General features: G+C 42.0%; 1 protein-coding gene across 5 annotated transcripts in view; it reads right to left on the minus strand.

The window, feature by feature from the left end:
* Window positions 1–434: 434 nt before the first annotated feature.
* LGI1 (leucine rich glioma inactivated 1) overlaps window positions 435–19,404 on the minus strand; it is a 30,016-nt gene continuing 11,046 nt past the window's right edge. For 2 of the 5 annotated variants that reach the window (XM_088670345.1, XM_088670346.1), the window contains exons 3-9: window positions 14,047–14,118; window positions 9,015–9,086; window positions 8,846–8,917; window positions 4,889–4,960; window positions 3,222–3,391; window positions 2,024–2,188; window positions 435–1,921 (exon numbers count right to left, since the gene is read on the minus strand). In XM_088670345.1, coding sequence (XP_088526471.1) covers window positions 1,104–1,921; window positions 2,024–2,188; window positions 3,222–3,391; window positions 4,889–4,960; window positions 8,846–8,917; window positions 9,015–9,086; window positions 14,047–14,118 — 1,441 coding nt within the window. In that variant the 3' untranslated portion in view covers window positions 435–1,103. Of the gene's footprint in view, window positions 1,922–2,023; window positions 2,189–3,221; window positions 3,392–4,888; window positions 4,961–8,845; window positions 8,918–9,014; window positions 9,087–14,046; window positions 14,119–14,455; window positions 15,582–19,404 lie in introns of those variants that run through there. The other 3 variants (XM_035137940.3, XM_088670347.1, XM_088670348.1) reach the window with 3 other exon arrangements.

Below are 19,404 nucleotides of genomic sequence, written 5' to 3' on the forward strand. Positions count from 1 at the left end.
ACGTGAACTGGATTTTATATTTATAAGATGTAGCAGAGATGCTGTTTGTAAGGGGGGGAAGCAGTCAGCTGGAAGAATGGTTTAACGTAAGTGAAGGATGACAACTGGACACTAAATAAGAAATGATGCATCAACGGGAGGAAATGATTGACATATGTTTGAAACAGGAGCGGGGAACCTGATTTTAAGAAATTGTATCAAATTAATGTAATTAGACCTGATTTGTAATAATTTAGAAAAATAATAAAAATAATTATAAAAAAGAAAACAGCTCTTCAAACTTAATAATAATAATAATAACCCACATAGGTCCAGGTCCAGTGTTACATTTACGGCATTCTCACGGTGGACCTCAATGTCCCTTGGAAACTGCTGAATTGGTGCAAAAGTACATTAAAAAATTACTTACTTCTGAAACAAAAAACCATTTGGAATATGAAAGAAAATGTAAACGTTTTATTTGGCAGTTTTCAAATAGGTGAACAATGGAAAATTACATCTTATTGGATCCCCCACCCCCCAAGATAGATGGAGTTTCACTACATATTTACAGAGCACTGGATCCAGACTACCTGCATACACACAATATAAGGACCCCCGGGCAAAGAATCCTGTGAACTGTAGTTTGTTAAGGATGCTGGGAATTGTAGCTCTGTGAAAGATAAACTGCAGTTCTCAGGATTCTTGGGCGAGGGGAATGTGCTTTAAATGTGCTCTAAATATATGGTGTGTATACAGCCTTAGTCATGCTAAGGATAGACCCACTGGAATCAGTGGGACTTGAGTTACTCATCACTGTACTGTGTACCATTGATATCAATGGGTCTATTTTAAGCGTGACTAAATTTGGATCCAAGCCATTGTGACTGCAAAGAATAATTAATGATTAAATTTGTCTTTTCTTAAAAAAAAAGCAATTCCCAACAGCACTAGACGTGACATTTACGTATGAAGATACTTGTAGTATTTGATTCTAGCAATCTGATCCGTTAAAGGCATTCCGCAGACTGGAAGTAAAGAGAATCATCATCATGCATTTAGTTCATTAGGTCCTTGTTATCACTGGAGGAAACCTCAAAACAGATTCCAAAAATATCTGTGTGTCACGCACTTAGGTCCACTATGATATGTTTATAAATCACTGTATTCCCTTTAAAGCTTGAGGCAAAGAGAAAATCTTGCTTGTCGACAAAAACATGTGTGAAAGATCTCGGAGCTTGTATATTTAATTCCTGAAACTTCACAAATTTGGCCTTTCCTGCCTCCCAGAAATAGACTTGAGTAAATGAATAATCACTTCCAAGAATAGCATATTGATAATTCTTTATCTGAAGAGGCTGGAATACCATTGACCCTCTTGACGGCATCCTTTGTAAATCCAGAAATTTCGAACCTCCCCATTTCATTACTTTGGAATCGCCAATGAATCTTGTTAGACAAACATAAATGTCCTCTTTCACAGTGAAGTGCTTTACGGCATAAACATCCTCCATATCTGGAATATCAACAGGGTCAACAAATTTGTTTGTTCCTTTGTTCCACTGATATATGACAGGGTGCTGAGAACTACTGGACAGGATCAAGTGAGGTTTGCCAGCTATTTCAAGGTACTCCACATCAGTATCTCTATACCACTCATGCAAAGACTGGTCAGAATAAAATCCGATTCCATTCCATTTGTAAACAGTGGTGATTCCAGCTTTTGAACTGTCTGCAATTGCAAAATACCATTCTTTCGCCATTGTGAATATTTCAATGTCATTAGGCTTTCTGATTTTGAGAATCTCAATATCCTGAATTTTAGTGAATTTATTTGCATTAACGTCTCTTTTGTATATATGGGAGCCGCCAAAGAGTTGGGCAACTATGATGTACAGGTTTCTCTCGACAATGACAGGCTTGCATACAACCACTGACGTCCCTGGATAGAAAAAAGGATAAAAGAGATACAAAATTGCTTCATCACCCACTGGCATTTAGATCAGGTAGCAACAAAATGTCTGTGGAGATGAATCATTCATACCTGTAATGTTGTCAAAATTTCTAAAAGTCCCTTCCACGTGGTCCCATTGAAGGAAGATACACTTTCCAATAAAAGGCTGGGCAATGACAACAAATTCATCATTCTCAAACGAGAAAGTGTCCACCGATAGTGACTGATAAGGCAGCTTCCGAAAAACAACAAATTCTGCAAAAAAGGCACACCAAAAGGAGACACGCTCATTATGTGTGTGTGTGTTCCCAGGCATAGGTGCCAGCTCTCTGGGGCCCTGGGTGCTCCAGCACCCACAAAATTCTCCATGAAGGGGTTGGGCACCAACAAATTTCCCCGCCAGAGCCATGCACACTGCTTGGCACCCACAGTCATGGGGCCAAGCTGGTACTCCTGTTCCCAGACAGTGGTTACTTTCTAAAGTCCATTATTTCTGTTAGCCTGGTCAAATTACCTAACACAGGAAGTTTCAATGCTGTTACTCAGTTCTGTACTGGAATGAATGGTTGTTGAGTGGAATCAAAGCTTCATGGGTGTTTGGTTGTTGTTGTTGCTTTTTAAAAAGCTCAAGAATTACCAGAGTAATCCAAAGTATCACCTGGGAGGAGCTGGGAGGGGCAGTTAAGAGGCAGTCTGATGGACAAGGTGTCACGCCAGCAGAAAACCTGCATGCTAGCAGAACCATGTGCACATGCCTGTGGGCAGCTCAGCAGGCATGTGATATGTCCACCAACATATGACCCCAAATGGGGTGTTCTAAAGGCACGGAATGGGCATGGGGAGAGAAGGAATCATTCTAGCTACAGTGGTACCTTGGTTCCTAAATGGCATAGTTGTCAAATAAATCAGCTCCCAAACACCGCAAACCTGGAAGTGTTTGCAAACATTTTTTGCAAGCCGAACATTCAATTCAACGCGGCTTCCGCTTGAGTATAGGAAGTTCCTGCAGCCAATCAGAAGTTGTGCCTTGGTTTCGAACAGTTTCGGGAGTCAAAACGGACTCAGTTCGAGAACTGAGGTACCACTGTACATCCAATCCCCTATTTAGGTGCTAGGCGTGCCCCAGAACCTAAAGGCAAGGCTTGAATAGGGTTAGCAGAGCTGGCAGTAGAGCTGGGACACGTGTCCCATGGGGTGTGCCATACATCCCCATTCTATAGCATATGGCGAGAGTGACTTGAAAAATATGCCATCAATGCAGTAAATGGAAGGCAGTTAGAACACTCACCTGTAATAATGCAATCAAATTCATTGGGAGAGAGGCTGTTGATTTTTCGCTTCTTATATTCCGGAGGACTTTCACAATAAATGTCCTCTACTGTTGCATTTGTTCTGCTCACCCACGCAACCAACCACTTCAATTTGCAGTCACATTTGAATGCATTACCTCTAAGGTCCCTGTCGGGAGGAGAAAGGAGGAGCAGGGGTTGTAGGTGCAGTACAAGTGCTTTTGAAACATAAAATTTCCATTTCTTACTTATCAATCAATCAACACTTTATTACGGTCGTAGAGCAGCATAAGGAGGGAACATTTCTTACTTATTTGCAGATATGGTTGTAAGTGTGTTCAAATATTGCAACCGCCTTTTCATCCAGTTAAGTCTCACTGCTCTCAGTATGGGCTCTTGGTGCTTTACTTTCCCATTTTATTCCACTCATAACTATTATTTTATTTAATCCACAAAATTTATATACAGCTTGATTGCAAAAAGAAATCTTCAAAGTGGCTTACAAAAGAATAAAAGAATTAATTAAAAGAATTAAAACATTCAAAAAATTAAAACCAGCAATAAACTAAAAACACATTTATATTCTTGAACCCTGGGTGGGCTTGTCTAAACAAAAATGCTTTTAGCAGGTGCCGAAAATAGTATAGTGAAGGCGTCTGCTTGATATCAACAGGCAAGGAGTTCCAAAGTGTAGGTGCCACCACATATAGCTTATACTCTACAAGCACAGGGATACTCCTGGCCACCACTGAAAATGTCCTCCCCTCTCCAAGCCTCCTCTCTACTGCAGGTATACCTTGGTTTGCTTTCACTGGTGACTATGCCCTCCTAAGAGTGCAGCAATAAAACTGCTAGCACATTTGCAAAGTTAAGCAGGGTGTGGTATGGTTTCAAATTGGATGGGAAACAGTGTAAGCCAACCTCACAATGCCTAGGACAGTAATGTCTCACACTGAATGTAACTGACGTGTAGAAAGGACTTCATTAACTGAAAATGGATATTATATATGTACCTTTGTTATACATGAAAATCTTTTAATAAAAATAAACTTTTTTAAAAAAAAAATGGATGGAGGACTGCATGTTGGGATTCCGGCATTGCAGGGGGTTGGACTACATCAGGGTCCCTTCCAACTCTATATAATTTTATTATTCTCTGACAAGGGAGACTTGGTGCACACAGTCTATCCCATTTTTCAACTTCCCCTGTACATAATCAGGGTGTTTTCGACTGTGTCTCAAATGTAAACTTTCTGCTGTGGAATTACACAAACAAGGTTAATACCCTTGACAGTGTTCCAATCACTGTCTTCATCTATTGGAAAGGTTTGGTTCAAAACAAAGTAATTTGCTTGCTATGCAGGCAATTGAACAATTAGGCAGCAGCCTCGTCCTTGCTGGTGCTTACTGCGTTTCTATCTTGTTATACATTTTTGAAGCTTTAAAAAATTGGTAGGTTGGAGAGATGTTTGGTAACAGGCAAAATATATCTCCTAATGGAACCAGTTGGTGCCTGAATGTAAATTGACAATGCAACTGGCAGCGATGGTTTTAATGCATCTGTCACACCAAGCCCACCTAATGAGTGGCCAGACCTGTTAATTACTAGTGAGCATTGATCTCTTGTCTTTCAAATCATAGTGTTAAAATGAAGAAGCTTTCTTACACATTTGTTAAAGAATCCAAGCCTTTGAATATGTCTTTTGGGAGGGTTTGGAGATTATTGTTTGCAAGACTCCTGCAAAAGAAAATGTTTCATTCTTAGCACAAGATCATCCTTTCATTCATTTCTAATCTGTTTCATCAAATACTTCTATGGCAAACAATTAAGGAGTGCTATGCAAATGCCAAGAAGTGTTTTTCTTTAAAGGATTATTTGTCAGAGCAACTTATTTAACAGTTTTTTGTTAACATAACATATCTGCACTTCTGATTGCTCTCCCAAACAATTGCTGAATGTGAAGATTTTCCATGCCTTGTCAAGAATTTGACAAACTCTATGACTTTTTGCTTTCTTTTAATTGTTCTTAAGACTTTCAAAGATGCAAAGTTATCTTAGTTATCTTATTTAATATATCCCACCCCTCAAATGAGAAACAACAACAACCCAAAACAAGTCAGGGTGACTTAAGCAAAAGCCATCAACAACCAATGTCAAGAGTTTTCATCCCATGCATAAATACAAATTTCTGCCCCCTTTCTGCCCGCCAAATGATATTCAACAAATCAAAGCTGCTACACTTTTAAAAAAATCCATTTCTGTTGAAAACAAATTGTCTGAAGCATATTTAGCATTAAATGGCTCTCTGCTGTCAAGAAGCCAATTTATAATTATATTTTTAATAGCTGCTTGAATCATTATACTTCTATGTAAAAGTTCATTTGAATGAAACTAGTGTGTCAGGAACTAAATTAATCAGCTGCTGTAATTTCACAGAACACTTTAATAGGCATCATTATCACAAATTTATTTGCTGTGTTGTAGATGAATATAATGGCCCAGTTCAGACCTAATGCTAAACTATGGATTAGTGTTACATGCACAAACTGCATTGAGCCTGAAACTCATGTGCTTCTCCCTCCTCTCATGGTGCATTGAAGAAGAGATCAGCAGTCTCTGCTTCTACTTTTAAATTAGCTAGAGTTATTCTTTATGTCTGAAATGGATGAAGATACTTGTTAAACTATGGTTTGTTTAATCTTGGCTTCTTTGAACACACCATAGTTTTATTCAACGTAATAAGGAACCTCGTTTGGTGGAAGTGAAAGCTTCTGATCTGTTTGTGGTGCAAAAGAAGGAAAGGAGGGGCCCAGGGATTCCACCTCCTGCTTATTTAATTCAAAGACAGGGATGGAGAATATATGGCTTCCAGATGTTTTTCTTCTACAATGTCCATTGTCCAAGCTGATTGGCTATGCTGGCTGGGACTGATAAGAACTGGGGGCCGACAACATCTGGAGGACCACAGGATTACTGATTACATCTATATACATTGTACTTGAACATGATATATTTGATAATACAGTATATTTATGGGATGAGGCAGGGATTGAACTGACCACAAGTCCTGTTCCATAGTCAAATGCCATCCCATTGGAAATGTGATTCCCCCCCCTCTTCAATACTGTCGTTCTTAGATCTTTTAAAGATCCCCCCCCTCCCCTGGACCTTTGGAAGAAGATGAGGCATCAGGATGTGCCTATTCCTTTAGCTTCTTGGACTGTGCCAATTAGTTTCATTGAGTAATATGAGCCTAATTTTATGATGTTTACACACACACACACACACACTCTTATTGTTGTTGTTGGATTTAAATCATACACTACCCTGTGATCATTGAATGTATGTATGTGATGTAGATATAAATTTAACAACAACAATGTTGTTGTTTAGTCGTTTAGTCGTGTCCGACTCTTCGTGACCCCATGGACCATAGCACGCCAGGCACTCCTGTCTTGCACTGCCTCCCGCAGTTTGGTCAAACTCATGTTCGTAGCTTCGAGAACACTGTCCAACCATCTCGTCCTCTGCCGTCCCCTTCTCCTAGTGCCCTCAATCTTTCCCAACATCAGGGTCTTTTCCAAGGATTCTTCTCTTCTCATGAGGTGGCCAAGGTACTGGAGCCTCAGCTTCACGATCTGTCCTTCCAGTGAGCACTCAGGGCTGATTTCCTTAATAATTGATAGGTTTGATCTTCTTGCAATCCATGGGACTCTCAAGAGTCTCCTCCAGCACCATAACTCAAAAGCATCAATTCTTTGGCGATCAGCCTTCTTTATGGTCCAGCTCTCACTTCCATACATCACTACTGGGAAAACCATAGCTTTAACTATACGGACCTTTGTAGGCAAGGTGATGTCTCTGCTTTTTAAGATGCTGTCTAGGTTTGTCATTGCTTTTCTCCCAAGAAGCAGGCGTCTTTTAATTTCATGACTGCTGTCACCATCTGCAGTGATCAAGGAGCCCAAGAAAGTAAAATCTCTCACTGCCTCCATTTCTTCCCCTTCTATTTGCCAGGAGGTGATGGGACCAGTGGCCATGATCTTGGTTTTTTTGATGTTGAGCTTCAGACCATATTTTGCGCTCTCCTCTTTCACCCTCATTAAAAGGTTCTTTAATTCCTCCTCACTTTCTGCCATCAAGGTTGTGTCATCTGCATATCTGAGGTTGTTGATATTTCTTCTGGCAATCTTAATTCCGGCTTGGGATTCATCTAGTCCAGCCTTTCGCATGATGAATTCTGCATATAAGTTAAATAAGCAGGGAGACAATATACAACCTTGTCGTACTCCTTTCCCAATTTTGAACCAATCAGTTGTTCCATATCCAGTTCTAACTGTAGCTTCTTGTCCCACATAGAGATTTCTCAGGAGACAGATGAGGTGATCAGGCACTCCCATTTCTTTAAGAACTTGCCATAGTTTGCTGTGGTCGACACAGTCAAAGGCTTTTGCATAGTCAATGAAGCAGAAGTAGACGTTTTTCTGGAACTCTCTAGCTTTCTCCATAATCCAGCGCATGTTTGCTATTTGGTCTCTGGTTCCTCTGCCCTTTCAAAATCCAGCTTGCACTTCTGGGAGTTCTCGGTCCACATACTGCCTAAGCCTGCCTTGTAGAATTTTAAGCATAACCTTGCTAGCGGTATATAAATGTTTTAAATAAATAATATTGTTTTCACATCAAAAATTTCCATTATTTTATATCATTTATGATTGATTCAATTTTTTAAAAAAGACTTTGAACTACATATGCCAGGGGCAGGGGTGGTAGTTCTAGTGCATTCCCATATTATGAAAGTAACCTTATTTGGAGAAAGCATTTTTTACATATAATTTACAGTATAGATAAATTTGGTTTCTGCTAATGGTAGTAATTTGACTGTGAAATATCGCTTTGAATCGGTACTAGCACTTCTCCCTTTAGATTCAATCCAAGAGATACGAACCCCATGCACAACATCTCACGCTTGATGATTTGCACAATTTTCAGTTTAGGGTGAAGACGTTTTAAAAGTATTTCTGTGGCTAAGTTGCTGGTGGATGGAGAAGAAGAAAATGTGCTATTTTATAGTGTGTTATTTACTTTTCTCTAAATTGCAAACCATGGGGCATGCCAAGAGATTTATAGTTTCATTCATGTATGCAAAAGACGTTATGCATAAAATTTAATGCCTGGATCAGACTGGCTAAGATCCAAAGAGTTACTTTAGGATTACCCAAGGACTTAGGCATACCCAGTGGAATTGTTTAATTTTCCCCACTGCATGGCACACCTCCACAATATCACAAATTGGTTTTGAACCTTCTTTAAGTTTAAAATCTTGCCATGAAGGGCAGTTCAGGGGTGAAACAAAAGTCAAGCTCAAAGCTTCCTTGGATATGCAAAACAGTTTCTTGATTGCTTGGATCCAAGCTGCAGATACTAACACTACTCACAGAACAGGGTTTGAATTATTAAATGATACATTAGGCAATTGCCTGTTTAATTGTATAATCAATTGATTAATGGCAAAACAGGTAATCAACCCCCGAAACCTTTAGCTGGTTAACAGCTTCAAAAAAAATATGTCATTGACATAGTTCTGTAAAGATGGCAAGGAATCAAACGAATACTTTTACTTACAGGTGAATTAAAGATTTCAGTCCTCGGAAGGAAGTGTTTGAAAGAGACTTGATGTTGTTGTTCTCTATAAACCTGCAATAGGTCATAAAGGCAGCTTGGTCAAAGGAATATCTCTATCTCAAGCATGCAACACTCTCAAGAAATCTTTCACATTATTTTTTCAACTCACAAATATTCTAGATGAGAAAGGCCCATGAAGGCATCACCACTAATGACATCAAATGTGTTTGCTGTAAATAACCTGTATAAAGAAATATAAAGCAAAAAATAACTAAACAGTGACATGCTGCTAGAACAGATGAAGAAACACAGATCTCAGGAGGCATATTCCATGCCCTGCATAAGAACAACCCAAGGGAAATATTGTAATACAAAAACAGACAACACCCAGATCCTAAGCAGGAAAACTGACATAAGTTCATTAGAACCTTTGGGAAATAGGCTAGTACAGTGGTGCCTCGCTTAACGAATGCCCTGCTTAACGAAATTTCTGCTTAACAAAAGGATTTTTCGAGCAGAGGTTGCATTGAAATTCAATTAATGTGTTCCTATGGGCAAAAAAAAATTCAATGCATTCCTATGAGATTCGCTAGACGAATTTTTCGTTATAAGAAAAGACCCGTGGAACGAATTAAATTCGTCTAGCGATGCACCACTGTATAAGTATATGTATAGGGACCCCTGACCATTAGGTCCAGTCGCGGACGACTCTGGGGTTGCGGCACTCGTCTTGCTTTACTGGCCAAGGAAGCCAGCTTCCGGGTCATGTGACCAGCATGACTAAGCCGCTTCTGGCAAACCAGAGCAGCACACGGAAACGCCGTTTACCTTTCCGCCGGAGCAGTACCTATTTATCTACTTGCACTTTGACGTGCTTTCAAACTGCTAGGTTGGCAGGAGCAGGGACCAAGCAACAGGAGCTGTGATGGAGTTTCCCAATGGTTTCTCACTACTGCTCAATGTGCATTTGATATCATTACCTGTGCATTCAAAAATATACTCTGGCCTTGCTGGGATGTTTTGTTTCTGGCATCTGAAGTCTGCATAAGTGGCCCCAATTCCAGAGCTTCACCTGCATATGGGAGCTTATGAATGGACAGGCTTTCCAATGTACTTGCCATATTCCTCAAAGAACAACATCTCCCCCAGAAAAATTATCACCCTGCTTGTCATATGTCCGCTTTGAGGGCATGTTTTGTTTATTTGTTCCTTTTCCTATTTCTATACCTTTAAAACACATTCTTTCCCTCAAAGAATTCTGGGCACTGTAGCTAGTTAAGGGATAGAATAGAATAGAATAATTTATTGGCCAAGTATCAACCATACTTGGAATTTTGCTTTGACTACATTGCAATGTAAAGAAAAATGTGGGAATTGTAACTTTGATGAGTAAACTACAGTACCCATAATTCTTTGAAGGAAAGAATATGCACAGCCTATGATTCTGTAGCCCTGTTCAGGCACTGCCACACATGCAATCTGAATTGTGAAGCAGAGGCATGCTCCCTGGCCCCATGCCTTCTGCCTCGTTGCTATGGCTAAATTTGTCAGCCACCATGGGTTGGGGTCAGAACTTCTGCAGTAGGGAGCCTTCTCTACTCAGGTAGGCTCATCGCATGATCTAGAACACTGACCTTCTGGGGTTCTCAATCACACAGTGAGCCCCTACACAAGTTGAAAAGGGACCTCACTGCAGACATTCAGCCCTCTGTGTGTGAGAGGCAAAGAAGCCGGTGACAGGAAGGGCTATGGAGCACAGTCCTCCTCCCTCCCCCCAACACACAACTGGATTTGCATGTGAGGAACACAGGAATAGGGCTCATGATTCAATAGATTAGATAGTAAGGGACATTCTGTATAGGGATTTGTATATATTCTAGGCTCACAATGGGTCAAAATTATTTATCGTGTGTGAGTAATTTCCATAATGCATTCTGACTGAGGAGTCCCATAGAAATAATTATTATGATTTCTCTACAGATGCTGGAGCAGAAAAAAGCAAGGTGAATAGACCTCTTGAGGGCAGTAGAACCAGAGGGGCAAGGAAACAAGTAAAAAAAAGAGGGAAATGTCCATTTTTCCAGCTGGAATGATTCATATGCCTATATCCTAAGAGTAATGAATGCCTGACTCAGTGCTTTTTTCCCATGTGGAAAGCCTCGTTGGGACTGAAAGACCACTATTCATGTGCCCAAACCCTTCTATGGGTGCACTGGCTGGGGCTTCTCTTGTTTCCTGTTTGCTTCCAGATTATTGGTATATTGGGGTGGGATTCAATCACATTCCAGCAAGTTCAGGTTGCACAGTTAAAAGTGATTTGTACCTCTTGTGTGACAAGCCTGGCTCCCCCACAAAACTGGACTTTGCACAATAAGGAAAGTGTGGGATAACACTAGCTTGATGCAACATCATCTAGCGTCCCAGCAAACTGTTCAGGATCAATTATCAATAAACAGGTCAGCTGGAAGTGACCACAGATCCTTGCTCTGCATTGGAGACCACACCAAAAGGCCTCCTACATTTCATGAGCAGCTAATTGAGCAATGCAAAGTGGTGCAAGTGGAAGAGGAATGGGCTCAGTAAAGCTCCACTGTGCACTAAGAAACTCCCTGAATCCTTGTCACCATTTCTGTTCTGAACATGTTGCAGGAGAAGCCGTGTTCTGCCTACCAGTTTAGCTTGATTGTAGCCAGGGCTCACTGTTTGGATCACATTCTGGAGCTACCGTACGTGTTCTGTGGGGGCCCTTCTGTGTTCACCCGTGGGTTGTGTGGGGTGATCTGTGCAGTGTTGGTATGCAGATGGTCTAATCTTACAATGGGAGGTTAGTCCTGACAATCTTTTGGAATCCTTCCAACTCTACGTGTCCTTTGGGCTCTGTCAGGAGATCATAGAGCAAATGCTACTAAGCATGCAGATTTGGTTGTCTATGCATGTTGCATTACGTACTTCCAGCACAGCCCTTAGCATTGTGCTTCCTACCCTCCTGGCTATATCTTCTACCTATTACTCAGGAAATGCATCCCACTTGGCAGACTTCAAGCTACAATCTCTGCAAGGTATCATGACATTTCTCTATACTGTATACTATAGGATTTGAAAGCCACAATGTTTATGTTACCTGTAAAGGACCTAAACCTATTCTCTTTTGACCAGTGAGCTGGCCTTCCAAAATATCTCCAACAGGTAATGGTCTAACTGAACGGAAATAATTTTAGTCAAGAAGACCTATATGGCATTAGCTCCAGAAGAAGAAAAAATAGTTAAGATGAGAATTTATGTTTAGCTGGGGGTCACATGTTTGGCCTTCTCTGGTACCGACCTGGTTCCCTCCCCAGCTGAAATTAGACGTGAAATAAGCATTCTGAACTAGGTTGTGGTGTGGTGCCCAGAACAGTTTCTCCGGTATGCAAATATGCTCATTAGCCAAAAAGGTTGGTGACTCCTAGAATCCTAGAACTGTAGAGTTGGAAGGGACATCTCATCCAATCCCCTGCAATGCAGGAATCATTTGCCCAACGCAGGGCTTGAACCCAGGGCCCTGAGATTAAGAGTGTTACAGTTATCTTGCGTTGCTCTAGCACAGGCATCCCCAAACTGCGGCCCTCCAGATGTTTTGGCCAACAACTCCCATGATCCCTAGCTAAGAGGACCAGTGGTCAGGGATGATGGGAATTGTAGTCCAAAACATCTGGAGGGCCGAAGTTTGGGGGTGCCTGCTCTAGCACCACTGTTATTACAATGCACATACACCTGGAGCTGAAATCTGTGGTTCTAGGATTGTAAGTGAGCTTCCGGACTCTCGGTGTTTCAAAAGCATGGAGTAGGTTTGTTTATACTGGAATGTATATGCTGCTTTTCCATCTGCAAAAGGGCCTTCAGAGCAGTACACTGTGAGTCAAGGAAACATGCCACCTCGCTGAAAAGCCTGCTGAGCTGGGCCATCTCGCATGTTCTTTGCACCACATAGCCGGATGGCAGTGCAGGTGGTGTCTCACAGCTAAATGGCAAACTCATGATGTGCCTTTCCCTTTATGGGCACACAAACGACCAAATACAAAAACTGTAACCGTCTCTTTTCCCTAGCACAGATGATGTGTGAATTTTGCCTCTCTCTCTCTCTCTCTTTTTTTTTTTTTGGTAATATGCTCTTACTCCAAAAAAGCTTGTGTGGGATAATGTGTACAGGGACAACAGAAAGGTTTCCATGGTAACTATATTTACTCATTTGTCCTGGATTCAAAACCTTACTTGCTGTGCGCATGCCTTCTTATCAGCTCCCTTGACAGTAGACAAGAACAGGAAGGGTCATAGCGTCAACTATCAGGGCATCAGCATTTAAACTATATAGATGTAATGTTCCAACAGAAGGTAATGCTTAGTAGCCAAGGAAAATTATGCCCTGGACTGACTCATCTCGTTTATGTACACATACCTAATTTTCTTTTTTTAAAAAAATGAGTTAAAATACTTCTCGACAGGTTTCTGAACCAAATCAGTCATATGTAAGGGCCATCCTTTATAGGTGTCTATTTTACAAAGTATACATTCAAAACAGACATATTTCTGAGCTATCCCTACTGCACAAAACAACTGACTTCCGTTTTTCTCCAGGTCTCTGTTGTGATGGAGAACAGGGGACAAATCCAGTCCCTACCTAAAGAAAAGTCTGTGGGAAATGCTAAACCTCTACCCAAGCAAACGTTACGGGTTTTGCTTGCAGAATTGTCCCATTGAAATTCAGGTCTCGATTTCAAAAACAGCCAGTCTATTTAGTCAGCAACAACTCTTAGACTTTAACATCCACCAGTACCAAATTTTAAAAGTGTGGGGAATTAATAATGACAACCCATTAGTATAGTCAGGCCTTTGAAGTACAATACATGTGATTTAGGAACGTAATTATAACCAGGCATCTAAATTTAGCCTAGCCAAATAATATTGCCAAGTAAGCACAATGAAGATAATAATGATAAAGATAACAGCAATTAACAAAGATTAAAGAGGCAGATAAAGTTATATACCCTATATATATAAAACCAAACTAGGCATGACACACCTTTAATTACCTTTACTGGAATCGCTAGGGTGCATTTTGTTACATAACTGATCTGCACTATTTCTTATAAAACAAGTACTAAAGCCCCGTTACTTTAGATACACGTTTCATAACAAGTAACCATGATATAAATCTTTCTCACAGAAGTTGCAGAGATGGTGAGAAGACAAAACTCCTTTCTGGGATTTTAGTAAAAGCCGATCTCACAAAGGAACTAGAAGGAAAAGAAAACAGACCTTATGTTAATGTGAGCTCCCGGAATAGTTATTTACTACCTCAAAGGACCATTTCTTGTCATCATCACTAGGATTTACATTATTTCCACACACAAAAAGGGAAATGGATGCTACAAGTTTCAGAAAAAGAAATAAATTAGATGTTCTAGCTGCATTCAGAAAGAACAACATTAAGCACAACCCCCCTCAACGCCCGGCTCCCGGGTTTTGAATGCTGTAGGTATTCACGACTGCAGACACCCCTCCGTCTGCACTGAAAACACCACACATGCTGGCTCAATTTTTAAACAGAAATTAAAAGAACCAAATGCTTACAGCCCTTACAGTGAGGTAACGTCAGGTGGAACGCTGCGTGGAATAGCTCTGGCATTTTCACATAAAGCATTATCTTTGGTACAAATACACCAAGCTGGACATGTTGTCTTCCCTGTCTTGCTCCCTTCAGTCAGCAACAGTACAGAGAAAAAGCATAGGAAAGAAGCAGTTCTTCTAAAGGGTTTGCTGGCATTTCCCATTCTTTTGATCCACTCTGGTTCCAGCCAGTTGAAAGAATGATATCCCAAAACATGAACAGGGTTTCCCCCCCGCACCTTTTTATTCAGCCGTTGAATGTCTTTCTTGTTAAGACACAGCAATATTTTCTCTCTCTCTCTTTCTCCAGCCCTTTTCTGTCTTTTTCCCTCTGAATGTTCTCTCCCTCTCTCTCCCTCTCTCTCTCTTGTAGCTAGAAAACCTGCAGCTGAGCTGTATGTTTCTTTCTATTCACTCAAGCAGCGTAGTGCTCTCAGAGAGGGAACCTGCGAGGTGCTGTGAAGGCAGGGAGGAGGAAAATCCAACCAGCTGTAGAAGCAGAAGAGGGCTTGCATCACCGCAAAGAAACACTGAGCACAACACAGCTTTAGGTTGCAAAGTGACGCAACTGAGAAAATACACGGCGCTCTCTCTTTCTCTCTCGTCTGAGGGGAGGCCCTCTTCTTGTTACCAAAAATAGCACAACATTATGCTTTGCTGGTGGGTGGGTGCGTGGGCGTGAAGTGGATTGTGCGTGTGCGTGTGTGTGGTGGGGAGATTGGTCATCTTTGACTGGATCCCTCCACCTGTGTAAAAATGTCCTTTGGGAATTGGGGCTCCCTCCCCTCTTTTCTTCTTTGCATATGCCAAGTGACAGGAAAAAGAGGAAAGCCACTCTCGGCTGCGAGAAGAATTTGAGTGACACGGTCCAAAGCCATCACAGCAAAAGGAACAGTTGTCTTATGGGTTTGCTTTTCTCGCACAAGCTCGGGTCACTGCTAGACAAACAGGCACACATGGAGCCTATTACCAAGAGTGCCTACAACTGTCATTTGAGAAAGAAAATGCTCTTTTGCTCTCAGACAAAATCCTTTTTTAAGCCTCCCTTGCATCTTTGTCTTGCTAATGTACAGCAGCCAGCATTTGAAGCAAACCAATTTGCATATCATTTTGAAAACTTGTTTATTTGCTGCGGTAGGCTGTGTCATCCTTAGAAAGAGGCAAAGGAGTGGGGCTTAGTCTACGTAAAGTCGCTGCCTCAGCATCTGTTTCTGAAGCCAAGGCTTCACCCTAGGACATCTGAATATATGCAAGTGCCCCTGAGCATGTTGGGTGTGCATTTGCCTAACCACTAAAGAAGGAGCCTTCAGCATTGGGAATTGGAGAGGTTTCTCGAGGATGTTGGCGCTGTGGGCTTGCTGATCAGAAGGTCGGCGGTTTGAATCCCTGTGACGGGGTGAGCTCCCGTTGCTTGGTCCCAGCTCCTGCCAACCTAGCAGTTTGAAAGCACGTCAAAGTGCAAGTAGATAAATAGATACAGCGGGAAGGTAAACGGCGTTTCCGTGTGCTGCTCTGGTTCACCAGAAGCGGCTTTGTAATGCTGGCCACATGACCTGGAAGCTGTACGCCGGCTCCCTCGGCCAATAATCCGAGATGAGCACGCAACCCCAGAGTCGGTCACGACTGGTCAGGGGTCCCTTTACCTTTACCTGAGCCCTTGTCTTACTTTTACCAGGAATTAAGCACTGTGACGTTGGCTGCTTAAAACTTACATTTGCCACATCACAGTTTAAGAAAAGGCAATGTCCACCCCCCCCCAATTAGGACTAAGTTCTTATCTTTGGCATTATCCTATCATTGCTCTTATAAGTAGAAGATATTTAAAGCACTATTGGACTTTAGAACATTCTATGTGCAAGAAGCTGCAGATCAATAATAAATGTACTTAAACTTAACATCCCTTAATTTAAAATTCAAAACCAAAAAAGCAGAACATCAGTCCTTTGGAGATGGTTCTTTGCCTGGGCACTGCATCATTCATTAGAAGGATTCTTGATCTTTTGACACAGGGATCATTTTTACAGATTAGGCAAGCGGAGCATAGCTAACCTGCTGGCCAGGTGACAGAATCTGATGAACTGAGTACTGCATAAAATGAAGCTGTCACTGGGACTGGAAGAATCTTCTCCGTCAGAGAAAGGGACAAACAATATGTGTTGGGCAGTTCCATGATTCTTCCTACTGATAGTAGGTTTTAATAATAATAATAATAATAATAATAATAATAATAATAATAATACAAGCAGCCATGAAAGGCTAAAAATCAAGAGTGGAGCATCAGAGAGAGTAAGGTAGAGTGCTTAACCCTTTCCTTTCCCTGTACCCCCCCCCCCGGCAAAGTGAAAAGAAAAATGATTTTGAGCAAACATTGCTGCTGCTCCTTTGCTCCTGATTTCAGCCACCTACAGCTGCAATTCTTTAAGGAAAACAGGCTGGGAGAAACAATTACAAAATTGCCCACCATTTGCCATTTGGTCCAGTGGAACAGCTGCTGCTGTAACTAAGCCTGCAACCAAGCCAAAGCACATGCAACTCAAATAATTGCACAGTATTTGCTCCAGCCTATCCTTTTGCTCTGTTGTTTCCTCTGTGCCAATTTTTAGTCTGTAAGCTCTTTGGGGCAGGGACCTGTCCCTTGCATACTCTAAAGTAGGCATAGGCAACCTTGGATCTCCAGATGTTTTGGAACTACAACTCCCATGATCCCTGACCACTGGCCCTGTTAGCTAGGGATCATGGGAGTTGTAGTTTCAAAAGATCTGGAGAGCCAAGGTTGCCTATGCCTGCTCTAAAGCAGTGGTCCTCAACCTTGGGCCTCCAGATGTTTTGAGACTACAATTCCCATCATCCCTGACCACTGGTCCTGCTAGCTAGGGACCATGGGAGTTGTAGGCCAAAAACATCTGGAGGCCCAAGGTTGAGGACCACTGCTCTAAAGCATTGTGCACACTTATGGGTAATAGCGATGATGATGATATTGAAAGCACTTAAATAATCCTCTTGTCAGTTCGAAATTCAGGTTCATAATAATGACAAGAGAAAATGAATGGATCAATTTTGCCTTTAGTATAATTCCATTAATTCAGGTGCTAAAGGAAAATATTGGTTCATAGAATACCATAGCCGGTAAGCAGGCATCAATAGAATTATTTTCCTTTATAAGAATAAAGTATATGGTTATAATTAGAAGTGTTGTTGGGGCACATCACCAACAGAGAATGGTGCAGGAAGTGCTATTATCAAGCTGAACATCTAGTATCTGTAGGCCTTTATTAAGTGGATCTCATGCTAATGAACCTCATTTTCCCTCTTGAGGTTGAAGCTAGGGGTAGTCCTATGTAGAAAAGGGCCAAAACACCTTTCGTAGCGTGTTGACCCAAAGGTGAACTGTTCTGGGAGCTTTGCTAACACCATCTTGGTAGTCAAGACAACCCCACAATTAATTGGTAGTTGTTGTAGCAATCAGCTCATATATGCTTATATTCACTTGCTTTGATAGAAGCTGATTGGCTTGCTTTGATGTTATCCTTATCGGTGGGGTTGGGGTGCTGGGCTCTGAGCCCAGAAATGGGAACTAGCTGGAAGAGTTGGGTATGTGCCACCCATGCCCTCATCTGGGCAGGTGGAGCAATGGGAAGTCCTAAGTCATGTTACATATGTTGCTTGGTGGATGAAGAACATACACACTTTTGCTTGGGTACAGACAAGTCATCTCCTAGCTGTGGTGTCCGTCCTGGGTTCAGTGAGGAGAGCTGTCAGGCTGCAAGTCTACACCTTTTTATAATAAAGCACCAGAACTTATTACTCTGGTGTTTTTTGGCCTCCTCCTTTGGGATCTCTGCACCCAACTACTCCAATGAGCCCTCTGCTGGGGCTGTGGTTCAGAACACAAAGACACCCCATGTATCACTACAAGATTGTTAAGCACTGGTTGCACAATCCATTGACTTGAGTACAGCAGCACATGATGGAAGCAAGTCCAACACTATGGCAGGTAGGTAGTCATGGTGGGAGCTCTTGCCATCTTTTCTGGAGGTTGGGAGTTGTATAGAATCGAGGTGGTGAAAGTGAACCTGTCAGTCATTCATGGCCAAGGGCAGGCAAGTTCCTTTAGGAAGACAGTGAGGTAGCAAGCGATTAGTAGCTGAGAAGAGAGAAATGACCAGCACATAAATAATCTCCCTCTGTAGAATGTTGCCCAAACAGAGAAAGCGTGCAACCAACCTGGAAACTCAGTAACAGGAAGTGGCCCAGGAATAGCCTTCTGCTGTCACTGGATCTGCCAAACCACCTGAAGTGACTAAACTGACCAGCAGTCATTACTCTGATGGAGTAATAAGTGCAGTGCTCAGATTATTGGGGAGAGGCTTTAATGAAACCCCACCTCCTGACCAGTGGCGAACGGTGCCACTTGGCTGCCCGGGACGGCACCCCCTGGGGGCGGGACGTCACTCTGCAGCGCGCATGCATCCTGCTGCATGCGTCGTGATATCATAACACACGACGCACACCAGGACTGTGCATATCCGCACATGCGCAGTCTGTCCGGGTTGGCGCTGCTGCTCTGCTCAGCTGGCACACTCTGAAGCAGAGTGTGCTACGGAGTGGGTTGCCGGGTGGCAGCAAACCACAAGCATACCGCAGAGAGGCTTGCTCGGGGTTTGCTGCGGCCCTCCAGATGTTTTGAGACTACAACTCCCATGATCCTTAGCTAACAGGACCAGTGGTCAGGGAAGATGGGAATTGTAGTCCAAAACATCTGGAGGGCCAAAGTTTGGGGATGCCTGCTTTAGTGCCTGACATGTAAATGCATCAGCCAATGTCTATTTTCAAACTGAAAATGTGTCTCTAATGAAAATAAGAGCCAAGACAATAGATTTGTTGGGGCACTAATGGCCTATTTTTAAAAACTG

Source organism: Zootoca vivipara, chromosome 5 (genome assembly GCF_965207765.1).
Source record: "Zootoca vivipara chromosome 5, rZooViv2.hap1.1, whole genome shotgun sequence".
Taxonomy (NCBI): Eukaryota; Metazoa; Chordata; class Lepidosauria; order Squamata; family Lacertidae; genus Zootoca; species Zootoca vivipara.